The sequence below is a fragment of the Pseudorasbora parva genome, chromosome 8 (genome assembly GCF_024679245.1).
Source record: "Pseudorasbora parva isolate DD20220531a chromosome 8, ASM2467924v1, whole genome shotgun sequence".
Classification (NCBI taxonomy): domain Eukaryota; kingdom Metazoa; phylum Chordata; class Actinopteri; order Cypriniformes; family Gobionidae; genus Pseudorasbora; species Pseudorasbora parva.
Window position 1 is genome coordinate 32,085,909 of NC_090179.1, and position 20,335 is coordinate 32,106,243.

Sequence of the window (20,335 nt, forward strand, 5' to 3'; positions counted from 1 at the left end):
TGGATGATTCCATCAAGACAAAGGGGGGCGCTGCACATCATGTTGCTGTTGGATGAGGGCACACGTGAAATGCTGCAATAAATTGCTAGTCGTATAGTGCATATTTGCAATGCCAGCTAAGATGTACAGTTGATTTGAATTGGGAAGATGCAACACAGGGACATGAGGGAGAAATGCAAGGACTTGCGAAATTGATGCTCAGTCATGCTGCCAGATCTTTCGACATGCTCTGGCATATAGGCATACATTGCTTAATGAAAATTTTAGAAGAGGTGAGACCTTGTACTTCAGGACAGCGGGACCCAACTTTCCCATATATACCTGCCTGGAAGTTTCTAGTAATGCAGAAATCCTTAAGTTGGCTGGTTCATGTGTGTTTAATTAGGATTGGAGCTCAATGCCACAGGACAGAAACCCTCCAGGAACAGGACTGGACAGACCTTAAAGGGTTAATTCACCCAAAAATGAAATTGATATCATTAATGACTCACCTTAATGTCGTTCCATACCCGTAAGACCTCCCTTCATCTTCAGAACACAGTTTAAGATATTTTTTATTTAGTCAGAGAGTGTATTGAAGTGTATGCACACTATACTATCCATGTCCAGAAAGATAATAAAAACATCATCAAAGCAGTCCATATGTGTCATCAGTTAGTTAGTTAGAATCTCTGGAAGCATTGAAAATACATTTTGGTCTAAAAATCACAAAAACTACGACTTCATTCAGTATTGTCTTCTCTTCTGGTTTGGTCTAAAGATTAAAACAGTTGTGAACCAGCGGATTGATTCATGATTCGGATCGCATGCCAAACTGCCAAACTGCTGAAATCACGTGACAATGGCGATCTAAATCATGAATTGAAGATTCTAATTAACTAACTGATGTCACATATGGACTACTTTGATGATGTTTTTATTACCTTTCTGGACATGGACAGTATACTGTGCATACACTTCAATACGCTCTCAAAATAAATATCTTAAACTGTGTTCCAAAGATGAACGGAGGTCTTACGGGTGTGGAACGACATTAGGGTGAGTCATTAATGACATCATTCTAGACACCATCTATTAGGGAACATATTTCATTGTATTTCTGATAGATTTCAAACCTTTTTTTCAAGTAGCCTATGTCTAAAAATAAAAAAAAAAATTAAAAAAATATTTTCTTACTTGGTATTTTTGTCTTGTTTAGTCCAAACAATTAAAAATTCTTAAAACAAGAAACATTTACTAGACGTGTAAAAATTATTGTCTTGTTTTAGGAAAAAATAACTCAAAATTAAGAGAGTTTTTGCTTAAAATAACCCCAGTGGGGTGGGTAAATTCATCTTAAAAAACATTATTTTGCTTACCCCACTGGCAGATTAATTTGCTTATTTTAAGCAAAAACTCTTAAATTTGAATAATTTTTTCCCAAAACAAGACAATAATTTTTACATGTCTACTAAATGTGTCTTAATGTAGGAATGTTTAGATATTTATGCTAGAATCAAGACAAAATTAAGAAATGCATTTTTTTGCAGTGTACTTGCTTTAGTGCGCATTAATGTAAAAGTTATTCTACAGTCAGTTGTCTTATTTGGAGTACTGTAATGCCCAAGCTGAAGAGAATATTGCGGTGCAGTTTATCAACAAATTTATTGCAAGATAGCTAGCTGAGCTGTAACACATCCGTATATAATACCGCAGACCTTGGAGGTGAACTCTCCTTCCCCCTTCAGCATCAAGGTTTCTTACAGTGATAGTTACTCAAGAATAAACGTTAAGTTTGTTCATCAGGACCTCAAGTCTATGTGTAGGCCAAGCTTTCACATTTCACAAACGCTTTGCAGTGTTTTTGTAGCTGCTGCTTTAATGGCTCTGGAACAGGTTTGTGTTGTTCTTTTGATTGTAAAAGTTGCGCTTTAGGGTGTACAAGCTAAATCACTTACCGGAACATGTTCCAATAATTCATTTTAGAAATGTACATTTGTAGAAACGACTGCTGAAAGGGCCGAAGTCATATTTGTAACCAGAAAAGAGCAGTCATCACTGTGTGTGTGAAAACAAATAAATGCACCACGGTGTTTATGTATGTGCACACAGACGAGAGAATAAGGCCATGATCTCTCTGACATACCCGCTGACCCCTTTTCCACGAGAGTCGCTCACCTCCATCGTCACAGCAACATGCTGAAAAATCCAATTATCCTCCCCAGACCGGCTTTAGTCGTTGAATATAGATGGAGCCTATGAAGGTCAGGGTGTTCTCCTCATCACAGGAAAACACAATGCCGCATGCCTCCAATAACACATTGTACAACACAGAGACTGCTGAGACCGAAAAGCATCAACCCGGAGCATCACACTCCCTGGCAGATTCTTGCAAAATGGGATTGAGAATTTTCTTGACAAACCCATTTTACCTTCCTTCCAAACCGAGGACATCATTCAACACGGTCAGCAGCCACACAGTGACGTGCCGGCCCCAGGTCAACCAAAGCAGCCTGTTTGCAGCGATCTTCTAGAAGGTCAGTTGTCGGTCTGAAAAATAGATCGAAGCTGACAGTGCATTAGACCTGACGCTATTCTTTTCCACACTCTCGCATTGGCCACTGGGATTTTGTACTAACAGCCCCAGAGTTTCATGGGAACATGCCTGGGATTTGTTTAATCGGTTCTGGATGTCGATAAGAAGACAGGTTATGTGTTAAAGGTGTCATGAACTGGCTTTTTTATTTTTTTATACTGTTGTCTGAGGTCAACTAATGACGTTTGTGTGGTTTTTACATTCAAAAACATCATAACTAATAAGTCATAGGCTATTTTCTACACTGGTTTTGAGGCTCTCTCCTGAACGCTGGTTTTTGAAGACTAATCGCCCACAGTTAGGATCGGAAAAGATTTGCATATTTAATGAGCTTCAGCACTCCTGTCATATCTATGCCCCTGTCAGTTCAGTTCACATGAGGGAGAGGTTGTTTTGAAAGCGGCAACCGGAATGATTCAAGAACGTCTTTATCGAACAAACACAATGATTTATTTCTCATCCACCCGCGTTTGATTGGACTATTATTTTTGTATTACATAGCCCACATGATCGTTTAATATAAGCGCGGACCGCATGCACACACACACACACACACGTGCGCGCGCCCCCTTTAAATGTCAAGTCAAGAGGGAAAGAATAGCAGAACAAGAAAGGAATATTATGAGATTCATCGACCTGCCGACGGGCTTACGTTTTGGTAGCCTGTCTAGAAAACACTTAGACCCGGGACGTTGGGCTTTGCAAGCCCTGGCTCATACATTTCTGAGTCCAGGGTGCTAAAGGTATGTTCTGTTAGACCCGTACACAAAAGCAAAACGATCTATAACAATGCAATACTATTACATATAAAAAACACGTTTTAATCACATACAAGTGTGTTGCACCATTCCTGTCGGATCCAATATAGAAGAATTAATGTGCTTTAATATCAAATGTCTGCAAATCCAGCATCGACCTGAGATTTGTTTACAAACAATCCCGCAGTGAACTGAAGTGAAAATGTCTTCCCCATGTGAGCTGGAACTTCATTAAAAAATAAAGTTCAACCAAACATTCCTAATATGATGATCCAAAGGAAGCCACAACCATGATAGCGTAATATCTTGCTATATTCTTCGGCATGTTTATTGCTGCTAGCTAACGCAATCCGAACGGCTCCATGAGTCAGTGCGCGGGGCTACTGAACTACACGTGCTTATTTTTATGTTGAGGCGGTGTTTCGTTGCGGGATGGCGTATAGATGCGGACACGATCATTTTCTGGGCCTGGTGTCTATAAAAGCTTTTCTTTGACTAACAAGGACGTTTTCAGCTCTGAAACGTACAGGATATTCTTATATTGCCATGACCTTTTATATCAAAAGCTCAAGGAAAACTTGATTTCTCATTTCATCCCCCCTTTAAATGGATAGTTCACCCAAAAATGTTTTTTTTTTCATTTACTCCCCCTCAAGTTGTTCCAAACAGGTATTCATTTCTTTGTTCTGCTGTACACAAAGACCAAGCAGGGCTCTGTTTTTTTCCTACTATGGTAGTCAATGGGGTGCACAATCTGCTTTGTTACAAACATTCTTCCAACTGTCTTTGTGTTCTGTAGAACAAAGAAGGTTTGGAGCAACTTGAGGGTGATTTAATGATGACAGGATTTTCATTTTTGGCTGAACTAACCCTTTTAAATAAGATGTTATCTGGCACTTGCTGTGGTTAGTCATCTCTATCCTATCCCTTCCAGTAGAGAACATATTTAACAATTTATTTTCTACTTGTAAGATTTTGAATGTGGATCCTGAGGCATGTTGGTTGTTAGTAATGATGGTATTTGGCAGGCATCATCTCACGAAGAATGCTAAACGTATCTGTTCTCTTGTGACCTTTTTCAGTTCGGTTTTGAATGATGCTCTCTTTAATTGGGTGTTAACATATTTATCAGTTTTGTGTTGGAGCTTTTGCTGCTGCTAGTCATCGCCAACCATAGGCCTACAGGGGGTGTGGCTTCACTTAATGCTTTTATTCTTTTTTTAGGTTTTTTATGTGGATTTAAGACAAGTTGGGTTAAGCAGTAATGGTATTTAGCAGACGTGTTGTTGCATTTGCTCAGACTATTCATCGTACGAAGAATGCTTGTCCCTGTACATTCTCTTGCAGTGAATTTTTTCACTTGGTTTTGAATGCTTATCCTTAGACAAATTGGATGTTGGCAATGATAGCTGTGGCTAGTTATTTTGAGAGTGCTAGTCCTACGGTACCAGTAGAGTGCCATTTTATTATTACAAAGAATAGTGTTCACTTAACATTTTCACTTTATTGCTGTGACCTTTATGTTCTGAATGCTGATCATTTGACAAGTTGGTTGTTAACAATGATGGTATATAGCAGATATGTGTCATAGCATAAGCATATAATCTTATGAAGCATGCTTTTTACTTAACATTTTGTTCTCTTATCGTGACCTTTCTCCCTTTGTTAGGATATTAATCTGGATCTTAAGTCAAGTTCATTGTTTGTTATGATCGCATATGGCAGACGTGTCGCATAGTATTTGTTGTGGCTAGTCATCATTTTTGCCAAGAATAAATTGTTCAATAGCATTTTTGTTATCTTGAATGACCTTTCTGCCTTAATTCTACTTCTAGATTGAAATGCTTTACAGAACTTGGTTGTTAGCAATGATAGTAGTTGGCAGATTTGTGTCATGTGCCGTGTCTTGTCAACTTAAGAATGCTTTTCACTTATCATTTTTGTTCTTGTTCTGTGACCTTTCTCAGTTTGTTCGAAAATTATTAACCCCTCCAGGAATAGGCTACATCTTTTCAGAAAGGCAAAAACGTTTCACACTTTCTTGAACAACTGCTGAATATTCGCACATTCTTTTACAAATGACTAACATTTAACATGAGTTGAACATTATAATTCCCACCATATTTCTATTACACATAACTGAATCAGAAAGGACAGTAATTCCTTGTTTTCACTTTGCTCCAGCTGAATGAGCCTAAAGTAAAGCTTGTAGGTTAATAAACTTTACCAACTAGCACTAACCTGTTAAACTGACTCAAATCATCCCATTTTCACCGCAAGCGGTTTTTGACCACAAATGTAGCCTTTATCGGAGGTGCAATTAGAGCATATCACAGATCAACTTGAAAAGTGTAAAATTGCAGTCCTGGTGCCTAGCCTTTCCATCATTTTCTCAGAATCTGATTAGTGTGTAGAGAGGAAACTCTTTTTTTTTCACTAGAAACCCTCTCTAGTTTGATTGGAGCCATTTTGTTGGGTTTTCATGTTCTTTAGCCCCCTGTGTGGTTGTGAGAGATGACTTTGACTGTCCAGTTTTGCCGTATAATGGACTGCTTTTTCGTCCTGTGGGCCATTTTTGCTCCAGGAATACATAATGTGTTTAGATAACGGCTCTAGACCACATGCATCTCCAGATGAAAGTTTCCCTTCGGGGGTTTTGGTGACATACCTATTTGAATGCACATTGGCAGCACATTAGACACTGTGCCGACTGTACTAACCACAGGCTTCACACACACTACATGTGTTTCTATATTTGGACTGAGAGTAGATGCACACCGTAAAAGATTGATGCGGAGAGGACATGGCAGAGACATCTCTAGCTTTTCCAGTGAATCTGTCAACCATTGAGTCTTATTCGAAATGTACATGTTCTCGCTGCTATTTTTAACCCATAGATTAACACGTGGCACGTGATGCACATGTCGACATAGTTCAGCTGCATCAGTGTCATTTAAAAAATGTATAATTTCTCTGTGCATCATGACTAACGATGTAGAACAGGCCCCCACACTTTATTGACTTGTAATTAGATAAAAATGAAATAAATACATTTAAAAAAGTACACCAGTGTTATTTTAGCATCATTGAGAGACTTCCTTTTAGTCATTTCCTTTGTCATTTTTATTAGTTGTTATTTTTCAATATAGTTTTTATTCATTTTTATTTCAGTTTGAGCCATTTTATTACATCAAGTTAACCTAAATGAAAATGAAAAATGTTCCTTTGGCAATTAACTGAAATAAAATAGTAAAATATGTTGTTTTATATTTTATTTTATTATTTTAGTTAGCATCTATTAACATGTATCTATTATTGCTTATTCACAAACCTTTACACCGCAATTGACTGTTTTCCTTTGTTTGTTTTTTAGCAATAGTCCTGCACACAAATACTACCTGGCTACTAGTCCCGTTTCGGGGGCTCTGTACCTTTCGGACACCAGCAGCAGGAAGGTGTTTAAGGTGAAGTCTCTGAACACAGTCAAGGATGTGGCAAAGAACCTTGAGCTGGTGGCAGGCACAGGCGATCAATGTCTACCCTACGATGAGACGCGCTGCGGGGATGGAGGCAAAGCCGTGGAGGCAACACTTACAAACCCTAGAGGTAAACCTCCAGATATCTTAATAACAGCGTCAACATTTTTGTCAGAAACAGAGAGCGATTTTGCCATTTCTGAATCAATTTTCCCATCATTCCCATTAGACTATGAGCAATTCCAGCTATTTTGCTTCAGCCACAGATACTCTCTCCAAAATGAGCATTTCTTCCATATATTTGTACTGATACAAGCCCGAGCATCTACATTGAGCAAATGCCAAAACCACAGCATGAAACTGATAGCAAAACCTGTGGTTTGCATACACTTGTCAGTGTGTAGTATAGAGGGTACCCTTCATCCTACTGTAACATATGTAGTGCTTTGAGGGGAATTACGGGAGGCCTGCAATTAATTCTTTCCTCTTTTTTCACCAACACAAAGCAGTAATATAATGACATTTTGATTTGCTAGTCTATTTCGTCATTTGAAGAAGCATTTGTGACAGAAGCCATAATTATCGCTGTGGAAGATGACGCACACAGAGCCACGTGTTTTCCCTTAGTCATCCGCGGTGTCACTGGAAAGATTCACATGCTCGTTTAAGTAGCTTGAACAGAACGGCGATACAGCAACACATTCTCTTTTCCTGAGGACGCTCCATGCCTGGTTCTTGTTCCTCAGGACATAAATAATGAATTGATCACATGGATTTTTTATTAGAATCCTGGCTCCCTATTGAGCTTGTTGATGCTGAGAGGAATACATTTGTTTCTGTTCTTGTAATTATCATCTTATCGTTCCAACTTTGTTCACGGAATAAACGGAATCAACGCAATGCTTTGTGTTACTTCAATTTAATTTTTTTATTTAGTTTTAGGTTTTATTTGTTGGGGGAGGTTGCAGTGATTTTTTTTTCAAAAAGATATCCATTCCCTTGTTCTGTCTCTTGTCTCCAGGCATTACCGTGGATAAGTATGGCGTGATCTTCTTTGTAGACGGCACCATGATCCGCCGCATCGATCAGAACGGTATCATATCCACCCTGCTGGGCTTCAACGACTTGACCTCGGCCCGACCCCTGAGCTGTGACTCTGTGATGGACATCTCGCAGGTGGGTTGCCTTCTTGTGTTCCCTCTGCAGCTTTTTCATCCATCTGCCTCTTTATAATGGTCGTGCAGCAACGCTGTTTCCGCTACCATGTTTAGCACAGACCCCATGTCAATCTCAGCGAGGGTGAAGGGTTGCAGCTGACAGCTTTTTAGGGCAGGCCTTTGGGCCCCAGTAACCCAGATGCTGCCTACAGCTGCAGGCCTACAACATCCAGTTTCAAGCTGACCTACAACCTGAGCGACAGAGCTGCTCCCTCCGTCGCAAAGACACGCTCATAGAGACATGCACTCTGTGGTCCCCCTAGGCGCTGTTAACCAATCCAAATGTTAACTGTCACCTCAGGCAAGGACACTGCCCTGACTGCGATCTCTAAAGCATCAGTTAGGGATGTGACACAGCCCTAGAGGTCCAGACCTGGAGCTTTTTTTTCAGGTCGCTTTGGTTTTCCTTAACTTTATTTTGCCTGCAACGTTCTCCCAGTGTCAAGACAATCAACAGTGCCTGCGGTTACAAATGAAAAATGAAATATTTTCCCAGTTTTTTGCCTAAAAAACCTGTAAACCTTTCTCTTATGGATTTCTTTACACAATTGTATGTTTCTGGAAAGTAGCGTTCACTGGCAAACTGGAAAAAAAATATTCAGAGACTGTATATAATTGCTATATATCAGTGCAGTTGAAATCACTAAATCATTGCGTTGAACTCAAAGTCTGTGTTCTATCTTCCTTCCTGAAAAAAATCAATAAATAAAAAAATCAGTGTGAGCGACAAATGGCGACGCCCAGGAAGATGTAGGTAACGATAGATATTTTAGCAAAAAGAAAACATCAGTGAGTCAAAGTTGGTAGCACTCGTTTTTATTTGATAAAAAATACAGTAAAAACTGAAATATTGTGAAATATTATATCAATTTAAAATATCTGATTTCTCTTTGAATATATGTTAAATCTTTCCCCACCATTGACGGAATTTTACACATCAGGGAGCACTATTACGCATATTCTGAAAGATTACTGAATCCCCTGAATAAAACACAGGTGAAGAAAAAACAGAAACAAGCTATAGAGGGTATGCAAGGAACGTCACCCTTAGCTGGAGTGACTGCGGTTACGCCCACTGAGTGGCAAAAAAGACACAGAGGCAGCATTGGTTTACAGCGTGAATGGAGCAAAAACACACAAAACCAGGCCCAGCGCCTGAGGGGGGGTCAGAGGAGGCTTGGCCACGGACCCCATGAACATCCTTTTGCCCCCCTCCGGACAGAAGGAGACGGACTTGATAACAGCGTGTCATTTTCTCCCTAAACCACTGCCACCTGCTGCTGCTTCTGTTACTGATTGCTTTTAGAGGGAAAAGCTGCCCATAACTGCTGGTCTAGGGTCTGTTTTCTTTGTAATAAAAAAAAAATTCTGAGTCCAATCCAGGTGTAGTCTTAAAAAAAAAAAAAAAAAACACTTTTCTCTGATTTTGGATTTTTAGAATAAAGGTTGAGGGTATGAGCTTTCTTTTGATATATTGCATGCTTATTTCAGATATTAATACAACAAAATTAGTAGTAAAATAGTCTGGGGGCCTTGAACCTTTTGTGAAAATGATTTAAAAAATGCTGGCAGTGACTGGCAACATTCTTCAAAAAAGCTGGCAGGAAAAAAAGTTACATTTCAGCATTATTACTTCAGTCTTCAGTGTCAAACGATCCTTCAGAAATCATTATATTATGCTGATTTCTTTTGAATAGCTTTTGAATTGTAGTGTACATTTAATTTACATGCATAAATTATTGATGTTTAGGAAATTATGTTTAAAAAATAATAATAATTAAATAATAATAATAATTTTTTAAAAATTATAAAAAATATTTTTTAAAGCAGGCTGGTCTCACATTTGATTTGAAAACTGAGGTTGGGAAAAAATTGAGGTTGGGAAGAAATTGAGGTTGGGAAGTTCGGTCTGGACATGGTTCAATGTGGACCGACTAATCAAATTGTCAGGGCGGGCTTTATACGATGATGGACAGATGATCAACAGTAACGTAATCATCCACGTCACCAAAGAACGCTTGGGTTAAATTCATTCTAATCCTAAATGGAGAACTTGTTCGTATATGCATTCACCTTTACTATTTCTCTCAAAAATGATGATTGTGTTTAGCCTGACGTGATCATACTCAATTCTAGTCAGAATATGACTCTGAAACTGCTCCATTGGGCTGTAATTATGGGGCGTGTTTCAACCGAACCAGGAAAGATATCAATTGGATAGACCTACAACAAATCAGAGCAACGAAGCGATGCATTGTCAAATGTCAACATAGTTCAACTTCAAGTCCACGTTTTTTCCACGGGTTGTTTTCTATGTCCGCGGGTTGAACCGACTATTATGTGATATATAGACCCATGAGTGCGAATTTTAGCAGGCAACCTGGCCAAAATAACACACATTTTACCCCCCAAATGCCATTTTTCACTGGAGAACCCCCGAGAAGCTATTGTTTAGGGCTAGTAGTTGGCGGGTTTTGTTGTAAAAACTTGGCAACCCTGTCTGCACGCGTGCTGAAATCAGGCTGGAATACACGATCTTTGCCGGTGTTGTAAAAAAATAAAAAATTGATGATACACAGAGTACGTACCCAACATGATCATCATTTCTGAGAAAAATTGTGAAGGTGAATGCATATACAAGCAAGTTCTCCGTTTAGGATTCAAACAAATATAATCCAAGCCCCTTTGATGACGTTCATGGTTGCGTTACTGTTTATCATCTGTCCGTCATCGTCTAAAGCTCGCCCTGATGATTTCATTGGTCTGAACAGTTTCTGTTCGGGAAAAATTACTCCTCTATGGAGCAAGGCCAGATCGAACACCCCGACCTAAAAAGTTTGTGGGCGGGGTTAAGTTCGGCTGGCATCCAGGCTAGATTGTGTTGGTAAGTACTCCGTGAATCCTTAAATTCTTTTTACAATCATCTCATCATCTTCTACTTCTTCCAGCTTGCTTGCAGCTGAGTTCTGTTGAGAAACTGTCCATTATGATTCGTTGTTCATGAACGAGTTGTTCTTTTTGAACTAATCTTAAATATGACTCGGGAACAAGTTGTCTCAGAGAGCAATTTGTTCATTTTGTGTTAACTGTGCATGCACTACAAGCCATCGGTTTTATACAGGATCTACTGCGTTCAGCCTATCGGACTGAGAGTCGGTGAACGAATGACTCGAACCCGAATACTCGAGAGGTGAACTAATCAATTCTATTTTCAGGACTGCATACGTTGCTTATAGGGTCTCAAACCCATAGACAGGAGAGGTGTACTAATCTTGCCAGGGAACAGAATTAGTTAAATGTGAATTGACAAAAGAAAGAATGACTTAGATTCAGAGGTGAGGTTAACTAACAGACTGCATATCCTGGAGATCCAGCTGAGCAATTCATGAATCTTTTCTTAAAGTTTGGCCTTGGCTGCATTAGCTTATAATTTATTTTTTATTCCAAATGTGATCAATGTTTGCATAAGTACTAGATTTGTTGGGGAATTTAACATGTGACATTTTAATTATATTCTGCTGAAACTAACAAAATGACTAAGATTCAAAGATCCAAGTCGGTAAAATCATCCGAACTTCCCACTACTGCTATGCGTCACTCAACATACGTCACTTACTCCATTGCTCTTATTGGTTGTAGGTCTATATAATTGAGTGAAGAGGCATTTTCTTCCCTGATTTGGTTGAAACATGCCTCATAATCACAGCCTAAAGGAGCAGCATGAGACTCATATTCTGACTAGAATTGAGTATGACGACATCAGGATACAAAACCACAGTATGAAGATCATAAATTGTATGAAGTGGAATAAAAGCTTGCTGTAGCCCAGCACTGTATTCATCCTTCAACCTTCTAGTTTTGCTTACATGTATCCGTCTAGCTTACGGTTTGCTCAATAATGGCTCTGCCGCCTGACTGAGAGGCTTTATTTTGCTGAGAGGACGTGGAGCACTGGGGAGACGACCTCCAGCTGCACCTCAGAGAAAACACACACACTCATAGAAAAAGACCACTGCAGTCCCGGCCTCAATGATGACAAATCACACCAGCTTCTGCCAAAGACACTCAGACAGTAAAAAGCATCCATTAAAAATTCATGTGCGGCACACGCTCACTGCATCAAACACGCCGCCGCATTACTTAAGCCAGCTACCGGCACACTTTTGAGGGCTCATCCGAAGCCTGTTTCCTCCCTCTGATACACCGCCTGCCAATATCCACCTAGATCCAACCAGAAAATATTATATTTTTGGTACCGAGTTCATTAACACGTGATGCTCTATAGGTCCTGATACCTCCGCTTCCAATAAGACCCCATTGGAGACTCCAAGTCTGTGATGGTTTCATTCCTTCCCACTTACTATTCATCAGATCTTGCATTCAGAGCACACCTTGCATTATATTCCAAATTTGTTTGCCTTTCGGGCAGCAAAGGCACCCTGCACGAGCACTATGAATTTGAGAATTGGCAAGAATATTTCTTCACAACTATTCAGTTTCCGAGAATAAATATTCTCCTCATCCCTTGCTGAACATAGACATATGGTGATAACTGCACATTCTTGGAGGAATGGGAATGTCTTTTTGCTTTAGTGATGGTCATGTAAGGTACCGAATGCAGGGTTTATTCACTGGGCTTGGGCAAAATTCTGAATTTAAACACTGTACACAATGATTTTTCTTACTCAGTATATCTGTTTTGCTTTCTACTACCAGTGTTGGGGAGTAACTAGTTATGTGTAATAGCATTACTTAATTAAATTACACATTTTTTCTCTTTAACTGTAACAGATTACAGTTACTTATGTTAATGTTAAATGTTAATGATTACAGAGGGGATTACATCTAAATATCTCCTGTTAAAAGCTAGTATATGTTGATTAATATTATTTTTCTGCTTTGCCTTTTCTTGACGTGCACAATGCCACCTGCCATTTAAAGGCCGTTTAGGAAAGCGATGCTATTCTGATCCTTTTGATTCGTTCTCTTGTTTGAAATTGCAGCTCACCATGTCTGGCAATTACATCAATCCGCATTGCCGCTGAAAGCTTCAAGCTACAACCTGTCTGAGAGTTGCCACCATGAGTGATAATAAGGCATTCCAGTGCTGGAAATGTAAAAATTATTTTATCTAGAAATCTCTATTTAACCTCAGAACAATCTTAAAGTAAAAAAGGTGCTAAAGTCTGATTTTGTGGTGGCTGTGCTTATTAAAAATAATCTACAATAAATTATTATAATCTTAATTAAAGGATTTTTATTAAAGTGCGACAGTATCCGAGTTAAATAATACTGTAAGGTTAACCCTGCCTGATTTAAATGTTTGAAAATGATTAACAGTTGAAAACATTTGTTCAATTTTTTTTAAAGTAATCTAAAAGTAATCAAATGTAATCTACATTACTTTAATAAAGTAATTGAAAAAGTTACACTACTTATTACATTTTAAATAGGGTAACTTGTAATCTGTAAACTACACTGTCTGTCTGCTACAAATATCAAACATTCTTAAATTAAGATACACTAGAGATAAAAAAAAGTACTTTTCAAAGATTTTGGAGTATGTTTTATAAGAAAACTATTTCAGTCGGTCTGCTTCTAAATTTCATGTTGAATACAATGATACGTATAATTTCTTTAAAATGTACTAGTGGGTCAGATAAGTGTAAAGTCACATAACATTTTCAAGTAAAAATAAATATTTCCACCTTACCTAAAGGATTATTAGGAATACCATACTGATACTGTTTTGTACCACTTTCAGCTTCAGAACTGCCTTAATTCTACGTGGCATTGATTCAACAAGGTGTTGAAAGCCTTCTTTAGAAATGTTGGCCTATATTGATAGGGTAGCATCTTGCAGTTGATGGAGAATTGTGGGATGCTCATCCAGGGCATGAAGCTCCCGTTCCACCACATCCCAAAGATGCTCTATTGGGTTGAGATCTGGTGACTGTGGGGGCCATTTTAGTACAGTGAACTCATTGTCATGTTCAAGAAACCAGTTTTAAATGATTTGAGCTTTGTGACATGGTGCATTATCCTGCTGGAAGTATCCATCAGAGGATGGGTACATAGTGGTCATAAAGGGATGGACATGGTCAGAAACAATGCTCAGGTAAGCTGTGCCATTTAAACAATGCTCAGTTGGCACTAAAGGGCCTAAAGTGTGCCAAGAAAACACATCCCCCACACCATTACACCACCACCACTAGCCTGCACAGTGATAACAAGGCATGATGGATCCATGTTCTTATTCTGTTTACGCCAAATTCTGACTCTACCATCTGAATGTCTCAACAGAAATTGAGACTCGTCAGACCAGGCAACATTTTTCCAGTATTCAAATGTCCAATTTTGGTTAGCTTGTGCAAATTGTAGCCTCTTTTTCATATTTGTAGTGGAGATTAGTGGTACCTGGTGGGGTCTTCTACTGTTGTAGCCCATCCGCCTCAAGATTGTGCGTGTTGTGGTAGTGGTTTGAGGAGATTCCCCCCTTCAATGTAAAGCGCTTTGAGTGCCTAGAAAAGCGCTATATAAATGTAACGAATTATTATTATTATTAATTCCCAAACGCTTTGCTGCATACCTTGGTTGTAACGAGTGGTTATTTCAGTCAAAGTTGCTCTTCTATCAGCTTGAATCAGTCGGCCCATTCTCCTCGGACCTCTAGCATCAACAAGGCATTTTCACCCAAAGGACTGCCGTATACTGTATAGACTGTTTTTTACTTTTGCACACCATTCTTTGCAAACTCTAGAAATGGTTGTGCATGAAAATCCCAGTAACTGAACAGATTGTGAAATACTCAGATCGGCCCGTCTGGCACTGTTAGTAGTAACTGTTGCTAGGTGGATAGCAACAGTTGCAAAGGTAGGATTGCTTATTTAGGATTTATCTTGTTTAAAGGGGGGTGAAACACTCAGTTTCAGTCAATCTCATGTCAATATTGAGTACCTATAGAGTAGTATTGCATCCTTCATTTCTCCAAAAAGTATTTAGTTTTATTATATTTATAATAGAAATATAGGCTGTACCGAGTCTTTCCGGGAAAAAAACGAGCGCCTGGAGGCGTATCGAGTGGGCGGAGCTAAAGAATGACGATCGCGAACAAAGCGGTGACTTCCTCAAGCGTGGAGAAGCCCATGGCTATCTCAGCTAATAGATATATGATCCAGAATCAAATCTGAGGCTGAAATAAATTGAACGGGAGAAACAGCAACAGCAGGACGTCCGTCTCTGTGGTATGTACTGTATTTAGTAGCCTGTCAAAATTTGTGTGTCTTTACTCTCAGTTTATGAGGACATGATTCGGTTTATGGACTATTGTATGTGACTAAACATTAGCAGTAGCAAGCAAAACGGTTTTGCACGTCAGACTAGTGTAACGTTAAACAGAACAACAATGAAGTCCGTTAGCGCATTTGAATGACGAAGCACGCGATCGTGTCGTTTACTGATGTTTACTCACGCGACGATAGCCAACAGCAGAGACATTTGAAGCAGTTTTACTCACCGGCTGCTTCCAAAGCAGGACCGAACCTTTATCGCTGGGACCGCTCCGTCAAAAACACACTTCTTTGGTATGATTTGGTGAAGTCCTGTGACAGCATTGACCGTGGAAATCCACTTTGCGACGCGAACGGAAGCTGTTGTGAAGCTTCCCATCATTTCTGCGTTCAAATCGGTTCAAATGCAGCGCTGCCTTCCCGGAATGCTGTGCTGAAGCGTTGAAGTCGCTTGATGTCTCCTAGAGGAATAAAGTGGAGCGCGGCGCGCGACATAAGTGTTCACGGACGACTGGATCTGTACCTGAGCGAGTGTTTATGGGCATGCATTTCCTCTCTCGCTCTAGTCACGCGCGCGCACACCCTACCGGGAGAAGAGCCCGTACGGCCCATACAAGGACCTTCCGCTCTTATTAACGTCAAGCCGAGCCATACTCGAACCCCCCCCCCCCCCCCCCCCCCGGTAATATTACAAAATATTATCCATAGAGGGTGAGTTTGTGTGTATTTTACGTTTTTTATGGTGAAAATCTTTTATGCTCACTAAGGCTACATTACTTTTGATCAATTTAATGCAAACTCTTTTTTAAAAAAAAGAATCATTAGTTGTTGAGAGCTTGAGAATGTTATCTTAACTTTAATTCATTTACATATTGATTTGGGTTATTGTAGTGTTTATAGCAACTGAAGAGTTCAAGTTGGGCGGAGCTTAGTGAAAGGTCAATTCCACACCTTGTTTGCTACTCAGTTAATTTGAATTGGTGCACAACCCTTTTATCTACAGCAGCAACTGTTTCAAAACAGCATGTCTTCAAACTCAGCGAGCGATTATTTTACCTTTTATGACATGAATCAAAATTGATAAGAAGTCACTGTAAGGACCGCTTTTGGAAAAGGCTGTTTAAGATGCAAGCTGGCTTACATGCTCTCGGACAAGGTCAAGCCTGCATGTTCTCATTACGCCTGCCTTCAGCGTATGTCGAAGGATTTAACGACAGCTGTTCTAGTGTTGGATTTACGAGAGTGCGAACTGTTTATTCTCTCTCTTTGTTAGTGTGTGAAAGTGTGAGGAATAGACAGAGAAATAGAGATGATACATCCTGTCTGTCACTCACAGGGGTGTGAAATTCCCCCCCACCCCCTACCCACACACACACACACAAATAGAGAGGATACATTTGTGAATATTTAACCGCTTCTGTTGAGGAGAAATAAAATTTAATAAACAGAGAATTACCCTGATAACACATGAACATGAAAGACATCTGTTGATCATGGTGTGTTTTCATCTGGAAAATTTATCGCTCGTTTTTTATTTTATTTTTTCATGTAATAATGTATATATATATATATATATATATATATATATATATATATATATATATATATATATATATAAACTGGGTCATCAATGTAGTAGAAATGTGAAATTATTTTTGAATTTGGTGTCTTCTAGACTGAGAAAAGACAGAAAATGTATTTTTGTCTCATGGGGATGAAAGACTACAATTCTCAGAATGCTTCGCTGCCCTGTGAGGCCATTCCCAAAGCCACCAACTTGATTACTGTGACTGAGTTGGAGAAGACTCTACAATTAAAAATTGAACGTGTCTGTTCTATATAATGAGTGAGTCACCGCGCAAGAATTTTTAAAGACCACAGAGAGTCTGGACCTCGTTTTAACGTCTCATCGGAAAGACGGTGCTCTTTGGCAGTACAGTGTCCCCATCACTATACTTGGGTGTTAGGACCCACACAGACCACAGGCTGAGCACCCCCTGCTGGCCTCACTAACACCTCTACCAGTCTAAATGTCTAAATTACATTTAGGTATCATAACTCATTAGTTATGATAAACGGAAGCTTAAGCATGTTCGCTTGAAGTGCGAGAACCAATGAGGTTCATTCGTGTGCGTTAAGCAAGTACAGTTGAGCTTCTGTTTATTTTTCTAATCAATGTTTATATTCGAATAAAAATTCAGACTAAACTGCTCAATTTATTTGAATTCATTTGACTGACTCTTTGTCTCTTTGAATGGTAGCCACGTAGCTGTCAAATGATGGACAGAAATCGCTCAGATTTCATTAAAAATATCTTCATTTGTGTTTCGAAGATAAACAAAAGTCTTTTGGCTCTAGAAACAAGATGAGGGTGAATAAATAATGGAATAACTACAAACCGAAAGCAATGCTTTCCAGAAGATGCTGGGTGGCTTTTCTCATTCCTTTTGCATTGAACACAAAACTGACAATAACCACTCTGGCGGAAAACAGTCTCTGGATCTGAAACCTTCAGATGACACACAGCTCAACTCTTCATTGCTGTACGCTACCGAAGCCACACATGAAAACATGCAACACGGTAGAGATGTGTTTGTGCAGCACAGAGCCGCTCTCTCGCACTGCAAGATGTGACAGAAAACCAGTTGTTCAGTTCCGGTACCGCTTACAGGTTTTCCGAGAATGAGGTTGCGAGTCCTAAAAATGTACAGGTGAGAGTTCATTTATAGAATGTCGTTGTCACTCCCATAAATAACTGAACTGTGTGTGAATGTAACCGTATTAAGGACTCAAATACAGGACTGACGACCATATTCTGCTGCTGTGTGAACATGGCCAAAATTTGGAGAATGTACTTCCCCTCTGGAATAGCCTTTCTTCTCTGATGAGGTCAGTTTTTGACAGTTAGAACATCTCCTCCGGTCTGCTGCGAATGGTACGCCTACTTTTCTAGAGCTAATCAATTCCCGGTGGGAAAAACAAACCACACCCTCTATTTCTCATTCAGTTTTTCACTTTGGAAAATGTGTAACGATACTGAAGTAAAGTCGATTGCAACTTCTGGTTCACGCTGACTTAAAAAAAAAAAAAAAATTGTTGTTCGGTTTTGGTCAAGGTCCATCCTTCTCCATCTCTACCGCTTCACTGTTGCACCATAATTTGTCTTATTATATTAATCCCTCTGCCTTGATAAGAGATCTTGATATCATGTCACATGTGTTTGTTGTAGGTTTCAGCTCGGGGGAGATATCACTGACCGATATCGAGCAGAACACGGTGACTCAGTTAGGCATTGAGAGTCTTCTTTCCCCGGGTCTTACTGGGACTTAATCGTATCTTAAAATCAATCCTTGGTGCTACTTAAGCCATGGCAGTGGCTGTGGCCAATAGATTACTGCAGACCAGCATCTATGAGGCAGTTTGATATAGATCAGCTTAGGCTGCGGGCATCATTTCCAGGAATGAGGGCAGAGTGCTGTATTGAGTGCTATGTTTTATGTTGTTGAGGACTTATCGGACAGTCCAGAATCTTTTTGGACACTGAAATTCATGCGCTGGTGACACTAACTACAGTATATGGTGTCGCCCTTCTTACTTTTTCTTTTTTTTAGAAAAAAAGAATAGTTATCCATTTTTGGTTCCCCAATTTTTATTGATTGCTGTTTTCCAATGCATTTTTTTGGTCTTGATTTTTTTAAAATAGTATTGGTTATTGGCAGTATGCATGCTGTTCATTGTTATCTAGTTTTTGTATGCATTTTCTGTTGTAAGCTTCCGATTTTGATGAGATTAATGTGAAAAAAAAAGAAATATTTCAGGAACATTTTTTTTTACTAAGTAGTGTATCATACATTTGTATACACTGAATACCAGAATGTATAGAAGTCCCTTCAGAGCATTTTATTTTATTTATGTTATGATTGTTTTATTTCATATAGTGTGTGTACGTGTGTGCGTGCATGCGTGCGCGTGTGTGCGTATATGCTGTTTCACAAATGCCCCTTTTTAAGAAATAGTAATAAATATACTGTGCAGTATGGTAACCGTCTGCTTCATGCAGAAATATTCCCCACAACTCAGCCCCAAAATGATTGTTTAGCTCTGAATGACTAATGTGGTATGTTGAGTTAATGGATGAAAGACAATTTCTTGGAAGAATTGAGTGTTATTATTTTTTTATTATTATTTTTAGGTGAATGTCTGGGTCTGTAAAAATGATGTTTGTAGCCATTTCTTTTTTCATCTAAATGCCAGCTGATTGTTTGTCTCTAATGAAAATGTCAGCTTAACGTTTTTCTGTCTTTTCAATTATAAACAGTCACATTTAGGAATCTATTATGAGAAACTCCGAAAACTTTGAATGAACTACATTAGTCATGCTATTTACGTAGCTTTTATCACTGCTCCATAAAGACATGCCCCAGTCGACGGCCCCTGATTTGCTACTTTTATATAATACATTTAATATTAAGCTCAGCTTGGTAGCTTTTTATGTATTCTCTGAGTGCATTAAAAGCATCCTACTAATCAGCCAGGCTTGTTAGTGTGCCAAGAACACTATTGAAATAAGACTCTTCATATTCGGCCCCTAAGAGAGTGATTACAGTCCCCTAGTGAAGAGAAGGTCTGTGCAAATTCACCAGATTCAATCATTTTTGTGTTAAAAGCCTGCTGCATTATTTTCAGAACAATAAGTCATAATTTAGGCAGCCAGGCAGGAGGCAGCGGTCCTGTTTGATAAGTGTGCTACGTTTTTTACAAAGGTCCTGTTCCCCTGCTGCAGTTGCTTTCCATTATGAAATTAATAACCCAAAGCTAGAAAAGACATCCATGTGGAGGGGTGACGGATATGGTGCAAGTGTGTTGTTTTGGGAGTCCACACTTCCTCCTCACCATGACGGTTTAATCTGTGCAGTTGACTAACTTTCTCTCCCCTGCTTCTCTTTCCCATCACTAATTCCCTTTTTTAACATTCATGTTTATCAGATAAACCAGCCTTATTTTAAGAACTGTTTGTATT

General features: G+C 39.2%; 1 protein-coding gene across 10 annotated transcripts in view; it reads left to right on the top strand.

The window, feature by feature from the left end:
* Positions 1 to 20,335, top strand: part of tenm4 (teneurin transmembrane protein 4) — a 294,119-nt gene that overhangs the window by 233,010 nt on the left and 40,774 nt on the right. For all 10 annotated transcript variants that reach the window (XM_067450936.1, XM_067450931.1, XM_067450930.1 and 7 more), the window contains 2 exons: positions 6,707 to 6,939; positions 7,831 to 7,985. In XM_067450936.1, the coding sequence (XP_067307037.1) occupies positions 6,707 to 6,939; positions 7,831 to 7,985 (388 nt within the window). The remainder of the gene's footprint in view (positions 1 to 6,706; positions 6,940 to 7,830; positions 7,986 to 20,335) is intronic.